This window comes from Tachysurus vachellii, chromosome 10 (genome assembly GCF_030014155.1).
Source record: "Tachysurus vachellii isolate PV-2020 chromosome 10, HZAU_Pvac_v1, whole genome shotgun sequence".
Taxonomy (NCBI): Eukaryota; Metazoa; Chordata; class Actinopteri; order Siluriformes; family Bagridae; genus Tachysurus; species Tachysurus vachellii.
Genome location: NC_083469.1, coordinates 4964919 through 4973951, shown reverse-complemented (window position 1 = coordinate 4973951; position 9033 = coordinate 4964919). Strand labels below are relative to the sequence as shown.

The 9033-nt window shown below is 39.5% G+C and overlaps 1 protein-coding gene across 2 annotated transcripts in view; it reads left to right on the top strand.

The window, feature by feature from the left end:
* Positions 1 to 3487: 3487 nt before the first annotated feature.
* Positions 3488 to 9033, top strand: part of bicc1a (BicC family RNA binding protein 1a) — a 57712-nt gene continuing 52166 nt past the window's right edge. For both annotated transcript variants that reach the window (XM_060878989.1, XM_060878988.1), the window contains exon 1: positions 3488 to 3849. In XM_060878989.1, coding sequence (XP_060734972.1) covers positions 3657 to 3849 — 193 coding nt within the window. In that variant the 5' untranslated portion in view covers positions 3488 to 3656. The remainder of the gene's footprint in view (positions 3850 to 9033) is intronic.

Below are 9033 nucleotides of genomic sequence, written 5' to 3'. Positions count from 1 at the left end.
GCAGTATGCACTTACACTATGTACTCTACCGACTAGTGTGTGAATTTTTGAATCGTCTCAAATGGAAACATGGAAAATGTTTTTGTTTTGTTTTGTTTTTTTATCTATTTGAAAGTATTAGCAGTTTCCCAGTTGTTATAACAACGATGTGAAACTTTAGCATTTGGATTATGCTGAATTTTGAAAGTGTTGAGCAATAAATCGAAAAATGCATTAATTTAATTTAAAAGACATTTGTAAGAGATCTCGTCCACCTGAGCCTGGTAATCCTGCCCCTCTTTCACTTTTACATAAGCAAATCTGTGAGTGTTGATTTATCTATTTTTTTTTCTTTTCAGCTGGATAAGTGCATTACTGTATCTGGGTTCTTGAAGCGCATTCGATTGTTTTTTCAATTTTCAGTGAAAACATTACAAACACAACTGATACTACACAATAATGTAATGTATAAGTGTGTGATTTGGGACATGTTTAAACACTAACTAATTTAGTCAAGAAAATCCTATAGCTGCTGTTATGGTGAGTTTCAGTAGGTAATTAGAAATTTATTCAACATGTTATAGAAGATGTCTGCAGTAACAGTTAAGTTTCCTCCCCACAATGAGAGTGAGAGAGAGAGAGAGAAAAAGAGAGGTTAATAAGTGATATATAGCCTGAAGTAATAAGTAGTAATAAATATATAACCTGAAGTAATAAAAAAGTAACAAGTTTCATTCTTGAATATATAAAATGTAATAAGAAAAAGTATAGAATATTCTATTTAGTTTTATTTGTGTAGCTTTTAACAGGGGTGATCAGGGCTCTCAAGTTTTGAAGAGAGGCAAGAGTGACATTTCCAACCCCCCAGCAACACCCCAGCATCACCACCACACAAACACAAAACTGTTTCACCAGGATCACTGACCACATTTTAACCAAATACAAAGTATATGCTCAATTTCCATTTATTAATTAGTGTGTGTGTTTGAGAGAAAGAGAGAGATTATGACGTGTTGTTTATTGTAAGTGTTTGTTGCCTTTTTGGACTCCTTTATCATTTGTAAAGTTGTTCACATTTAAAACAGTTCGGCTCAAGCCCAGACATTTTTAGGGTCATGATTGAGGACAATGTCCCATTCAGAGACAAGCTGTTTCGTGTTGAGCTTTTGTTCAAACCGACCATCGAAAATACTCTCTCTAATGAATGTTTTTTTTTAATTGGATGTTGCGTTAAATCGTACCCATATACATTAGTGCTATTTTCTGATTGGTTATTGTGTAGCCTCTTTTTTTGATTATCCGATAAGTGTCAGGCTTGACTAAGAACTCCAGGGGAGACGCACTTGATTCCTGCCCGGTTCCATAGAGACAGCGGTGCGGACTGATACGTTTTGGGTGCTGCAGCTTATTAAATATATGATAAATAGAAAGATTTATGCGTGACAAATACGATGTGTGGCGGGAGAACGTGACAAAAGACCCAAATGCGTGACTGTCACTCTCAATGTGTGACACTTGACAGCCCTGGGTGATTGTCACATTTTCAGAAATATATAAATGTGTCTCTAATGCACAAGTGAGAGCTGACAGTGCTCAAGAAAAACTCCCTAAGACATCATGAGGAATAAACCTTAAGACTCAAAAAAGAACACATCCTCATCTGAGTGACACCAGAGAGTGTGCTGATAAATCATTTCCCTTCTATAACTGTACTATATGGTCAGAAAGGATCATTGTGTAAACAGGAAATTCATTCTAGTTCTAACACCGGCCTTTTTTGTTGACTGATCGTATGATGTCTAAGATTTCTAAGTGGAATCATTCACAGAAATCCAGTAGACTCCAAGCAGAAGCAGGTCATCGGTAGAATAGCAAGAGCAGAAGGGGTCAGGATCACCGGTATCTCAGGATTAGCATGTGTAGCTAAACAGAGAGAGAGAGAGTTTGATTAGCTGAGGTTACATACGTCCAGTTTACTGATTTTACTTTTAAGCTAAAGATTTTTTTAGTCATTTTCTGCAGTCAGCCACACTGAGAAGTTTTATATGTGTAGATGACCGGAAGTTCTGGTGAGTCCTGAAAACCACATCAGGAAGTCATCGCTGAAGAACTGGATATGGTTTGAGGTTTGTAGTTACAGTGATCGTTTTGGGCCACACAGACCAGTTAGCTACATTAGCTTTAAAGGCTCCAGTCCTGTAAAGAAGCAAAGGATTAATACCAAACATGTCTTAGTTTACTCTGTACTACTTTTCACAGTTGGTTACAACATTGCAGTGTTTGGCACTTAAATTCATCCTTTTGAAAGGTTGCTAAATTGCTATCAAAAAGGATCCTGAAATGATAAAAATTGGCTAACAAATGCTTGCTGCTACTTTGTCTGGAACAAATCTGGCAAACTTATGGTAATTAATAAGCCTAATTTTGTCAAACTAGCTAGATATATCTTGATTTTTAATTCCAGTTGCATTGTCAATTGTTGCTTTGTTCTAAAGCTTGTTACTGTTTTATAATAATTGTTGAAGTTAGCAGCAGCTGCCACAAAATGTTCTAGGAAGAGGAAAAAAACTACATATAAAACTCACAAAATGTAGGTTACAGGTTCAAACCTGTTCCAGCACAACAATGCCGCTGTGCACAAACCCCCTGAGCTCCATGGAGACATGGTGTAGATGTTAATGCCGGAATGGAAGAATTCGAGTGTCGTGTACAGACCCCTGACTCTGACTCAACACCACAGAACACCTCTGAGATGAACCGGAACTGGAGTCTCATCACCTCACATCAGTGTCTGATCTCATTAAGCTGAATAAAGACAAAAGCCACAGCCACAGCCACAGCCACGCTCCGATATCTAGTGGAAAGCCTTTCAGAAGTGTGGAGCTTATTGTAAGCACAAAAAGTCACTGAATCTGGAAGGAGATGTTCATCAAGCATCATCAACATGAGCGTGATAGTCAGGTGTCCACATACCTGTACTTTTGGCCTTACAGTGTAACTCGGGGGAAGTCGTGGCCTAATGGTTAGAGAGTTTGACTCCTAACCCTAAGGTTGTGGGTTCAAGTCTCGGGCTGGCAATACCACGACTGAGGTGCCCTTGAGCAAGGCACCGAACCCCACCAACATAAATGGCTGCCCACTGCTCCAGGTGTGTGTTCACGGTGTGTGTGTTCATTGCTGTGTGTGTGCACTTTGGATGGGTTATATGCAGAGAACGAATTCTGAGTATGGGTCACCGTACTTAGCCGTATGTCACATCACTTGTCACGTCACTTGATTTAAAGAGGTGATGAGGAAGTTGTTTGTGAAAACCTCGGACTGAGATACTGCAAAAGAGTATTTTAGCTCAAGAACCTCATATAGTTTAAAAACTTTATTATATGAAGGGTTTTCCTAGGCCTCCAGATATGCATGGATGTTTGTGGGTTAAATGTGGGCGTGGCAAACAAGGGAAAGTGGGCGGGACTTTCAGTTTTCTGGCATGAGAGAACTCGTGGATCTTCTGAGAGATGGTTGAGGGTCAGAGGAGCTTTGTGAAGGACCCAACAGGCGCTTGGATAAAGAAAGAAAAGCTCAACTGACGCGCTGAAATGTTGCATGTTTTCGTTTTGTCTAAAAACCCAGGCTCAGACTGAGTTTGGGAACTGTGCGTGTTTTAGCGGTGGTTCCGGAGCGACATGGCCGCGCAACGCGTTCCCCTGAGCGGCTGCTCTCAGCACTCTGACCCGGGCTCGAACAGCGAGCGGAGCGCTGATTCTCCTCTACCCGCCTCGGAGAGCGACTCGAGCGGCCACGTGTCTCCGCCCGACCCGGACTGGACCGAGGAGAGGTTCCGTGTGGACCGAAAGAGATTAGAAACCCTGTTATTAGGTAGGATTTATTTACTTTATAAAGAAAAAAAAATATTGCAAGAATTTTCAGGTTTTTAGTTGAAGTTATTTTCAAGCTGAATCTTTTTTTTTTTTGTCTCATAAATAAATATAAATATAATAAATACACATCAAGTGTAAATTTAATTTCTATACTTTTATATGCTTGGTCAAAGTATTTGCTCTGTTAAATGGTTTAAAAATGTTTATCTTTCTACCTGTTAACACAATATCTGGTTTCTTTGTCATCACAGCAAAGGCCAGTTGTATTATTATTATTATTATTATTATTATTATTATTATTATTATTATTATTATTATTATAGCAAATAAAAAAACTTATCTCAAATGTCTACCTTTTTGTTCCACCTTTTGTTCCAGTTCAGTGTTAAATTGAAATTCACTTTTTTAAGTGCTTTATAGCCCAAATTCATGTTTATTAGATCCTAATGATGGCCTTTTGTGCTGATCTTTGGTCCATCTTTAGAAACACATTTGGTGCATTGCAAGCATTGAAAAGTAAGTAAATAAAAAAGTGTACAAATCCGAAGAGGTTTATTTATGTACTCTTTTACTTCCTAAGTTGTTTATCAGTTAGTCAGTTGTGTTATTGGAGTTTAATATGCAGGTGCATTACGCTACCTCACCACTAGGGGCGCTTGAGTTATGATAAAGTTGTGATTGTTTTGATTGTAATTGATGGAGCAGATGAATTGATTTATTGATGATCAATTGATGGATCAGTGAGATTCATTCATCCCCGATTTTGTAAATTGTGTAACTGTTGTCTATAGAAGTGCAGATAATGATAGAAATGCACAATAATGTTCACCTTGTGTGGTCTCTTTTTAAAAAAAGTTAGTTTTTTGAAAGCAAACTGATCCAAATGTTAGGGTTAGGCACAGTAATTTAGTTCAAGATTATTTCTATAGTATCACTTACACAGGGAATTGTAATGACCGCAAGCTACATAAACTGATTAAAAACATGTAATGATATTTACTCTGAGGAGACGCTGATGGATGGTGAGTCCTCTAGACAGATGAGTTTCCACTTTCTCATTAACATGACATGCTTTTTTCTGTTTTTGTTAACTTTTGTTTTGGGTGTTTTTTGTGATAAATTTGTGATGCAGCTTGCACAGTATTCTGTGATTGATTTATTTATTTTAATTATTTTTTTTTGAGTGGAAAACTCCTGGAATTGGCAAAATTGCAAACGCATGACTCCTATTTTAAACTCCTACCAGCGAGGACACGTATGTGATGACTGTCCGAATGCGTGTCGTGACGATGTCGCCTGACACCGACTCGGCTCAGACCTGTGGAAAACGTACAGGTTTTGAAAAATTGCACGCTCCTCTGAATATCGCAGCATTTGTTTTTATTTTGCGTTCATTTCTGTGATTGCAAAATCGTGAAATTCTGCAAGGACTGATTTAATAACTTTGTAAGGGCAAGAAAGAAAGAGCAAGAAGTGAGAAATGGATAGAAAGAAAGAGATAAATGGAGAGGGATAGAAAGAGTGAGAGATAAGCCTGGATATAACATAAGTAATAAAATTAACAAAGTTTTTCTGTGGAACTAAAATATAACAATAAACTGATAAAAGCTTTTTTGCACGTTTGTGCATGTGTGTATGCACGTGTGTACGTGTGCTTGCGTGTGTAAGTGTAAGAGATGGACTGGCACCTGTCCAGGTTCTCCCTTGCCTTGTCCTCTGAGTCTCCTGGGACAGACTCCGGGCCCCCTGTGACCCCGTACATGTTAAGCAGTACAGAAATTAGATGGACAGATGGATAGTTTCCTCTTTAAAGATAAAACCTACGCATTAAGGTTCAGTGTGTGAAAGTTACAGTGATGTGGAGAACATTAACAGGATCATGGATGGAGATTAAAGTTAAACTGACATGAGAATAGTGCAAAATTACTAAACATGCACTATAAAGAATATGATATGAATTCAACTTCATGAAAATGATCGTTTTTATTTGTTTTTGTGTTGTTGTGTTTTTCATCACAGCGTTAGCTTTGCTGTCCAACATTTCCAGGATTCTGGCTTTGGTTCTCTGTAGGTTTCCTCTACATCCTCTGGTTTCCTTTGTCTTTCAGAAATATGCCAGTAGTTCGATTGGCTGTGTTAATTTGCTTCAAGATGTTGAAGTGTGCGAGTGTGGGAGCGTGAGTTTTCTCTCTCACACTTGCTTCTCACTCATTCACTCACACTCACACTCAGTCTGTCTCTCACTCTCTGTCTCTCACTCACACTCACACTCTTTGTCTCTCACTCACACTCACACTCTCTGTCTCTCACTCACACTCACACTCTCTGTCTCTCACTCACACTCACACTCTCTGTCTCTCACTCACACTCACACTCTCTGTCTCTCACTCACACTCACACTCTCTGTCTCTCACTCACACTCACACTCACTCTGTCTCTCACTCACACTCTCTGTCTCTCACTCACACTCTCTGTCTCTCACTCACACTCACACTCACTCTGTCTCTCACTCACACTCTCTGTCTCTCACTCACACTCTCTGTCTCTCACTCACACTCTCTGTCTCTCACTCACACTCACACACTCTCTGTCTCTCACTCACACTCACACTCACTCTGTCTCTCACTCACACTCTCTGTCTCTCACTCACACTCTCTGTCTCTCACTCACACTCACACTCTCTGTCTCTCTCTCACACTCTCTGTCTCTCACTCACACTCACACTCACTCTGTCTCACACTCACTCTGTCTCTCACTCACACTCACTCTGTCTCTCACTCACACTCACTCTGTCTCTCACTCACACTCTCTGTCTCTCACTCACACTCACACTCTCTGTCTCTCTCTCACACTCTCTGTCTCTCACTCACACTCACACTCACTCTGTCTCACACTCACTCTGTCTCTCACTCACACTCACTCTGTCTCTCACTCACACTCACTCTGTCTCTCACTCACACTCTCTGTCTCTCACTCACACTCACACTCTCTGTCTCTCTCTCGCACTCTCTGTCTCTCACTCACACTCACTCTGTCTCACACTCACTCTGTCTCTCACTCACACTCACTCTGTCTCTCACTCACACTCTCTGTCTCTCACTCACACTCTCTGTCTCTCACTCACACTCACACTCTCTGTCTCTCTCTCACACTCTCACTCTCTCACTCTGGACTTTTGATGATGCGGTTTGACTCTCACTATCGCTCTCTTTTCTGATCGACCGGCTGCTGTTTGGATTGGCCGGACGCTCGGCATCGCAGATTCGGGTGAGCATCCGGAAGCTGGGATTGGTCAGGTGGGATAATGGAGGCTTTGTGAAGGGAGCCATGTGTGTTTTGATGTAGGAGATTGAACAGCTGACCTATTTCAGGAAAGGAGGGAGGGAAAAAAAGAATTGCTTGGTGATGGAGAGATGGGAAAAGACTTTATACTTATATAATGTTCACAGAAAGGAATTCTGAGTAATTTCAGCTCAAATCTTGAGTCTGATTAAGCGCATATAAGCACTGATTACATGTTATTAACATTTCTTGTTCCTTTAAGATGCCACGTGCTTCTGTTATGATAACATTCATAACACACACACACGGTGCAGAAGACAAGCATTTTACCCTTTATTGTTTGCTGTGTGAACATGCATGTGACTGACTTCTCCTGTGCACATCTGTATGCACATTGTGTGTGTGTGTGTGTGGAAACAGGAAGTGAGTTCAGTTTAGGGAATGCGCTCCTTACTCCCACTCAGTTGGCCAGACAAACGCAGCTGACGTGGACCGTGTGTCCTTTTTTTTTAGCGAGAAGCATGTCGTGCACTGAAACGCCACACAGTCGACGGTCTGAGAATATTTAAAGTACAAAGAATTTATTATCTAGAAAAAACATCAGTTAGTTGTGTGGATGACATCATAGCAACGATGATGAATGTCGGGCATGTTGTCCGTGTAGCGTCTGGGGTCAGTTCATCTGGAGCGTATTTACAATCTGGAAATGCTTAAACAAATAGTTTCACTTTGAAATCCCCACTTTTTTTCAATACGCGGAAAACCAGAGTAACTGAGCAAACGACAAAACGCAGGCGAATCATGTTTACTGACCACAAAAGGTGTTCATGTAAGAAATAATTAACTTGTGAATGTTTTGTGGCCTTGGGACTACATGGAGCTTTGGGACGGCTGGTGTATACAGTGTTTACAGGGCAGGGCTGCAGAATCACGAGCACCAATCACACTACAGCGTTCAGTATGCTGAAGCTCGCAGCCAGAAAAGTGTACAAATGATATCAGACGCTCTGTATCCTGTGTCCACTGTAACTATTCCCTGTGTCCCTTATACAAGCCAAGAGTTCTGGTTTATGCTTAATGTACAATTGTGTGTGTGAGGGAGAGAGAGAGGGAGAGGGAGGGAGAGAGAGAGAATGAATGAATGAATGAGAATATTCCTTTTTTCAAGACTTATATTTTAAGTTCTAGGGCTGCATCTCAATCAGCTTGTTCTGCCTTTTTAAGGGTTTCTTTCTTTCTTTCTTTCTTTCTTTCTTTCTTTCTTTCTTTCTTTCTTTCTTTCTTTTTGTGGCTGTTCTTTCTTTCTTTCTTTCTATCTTTCATTTTTGAGGCTGTTCTTTCTTTCTTTCTTTCTTTCTTTCTTTCTTTCTTTCTTTCTTTCTTTCTTTTGGATGCTGTTCTTTCTTTCTTTTTGATGCTTTTCTTTCTTTCTTTCTTTCTTTCTTTTTTAATTTCTTTCTTTCTTTCTTTTTGAGGCTTTTCTTTCTTTCTTTCTTTCTTTCTTTCTTTCTTTCTTTCTTTCTTTCTTTCTTTCTTTCCTTTTGAGGCTGTTCTTTCTTTCTCTCTTTCTTTTTGAGGCTTTTCTTTCTTTCTTTCTTTCTTTCTTTCTTTCTTTCTTTCTTTCTTTCTTTCTTTCTTTCTTTCTTTCTTTTTGAGGCTTTTCTTTCTTTCTTTCTTTCTTTTTGAGGCTTTTCTTTCTTTCTTTCTTTCTTTCTTTCTTTCTTTCTTTCTTTCTTTCTTTCTTTCTTTTTGAGGCTGTTCTTTCTTTCTTTCTTTTTGAGGCTGTTCTTTCTTTCTTTCTTTCTTTCTTTCCTTTTGAGGCTTTTCTTTCTTTCTTTCTTTCTTTTCTGTTCTTTCTTTCTTTCTTTCTTTCTTTTTGGGGCTGTTCTTTCTTTCTTTC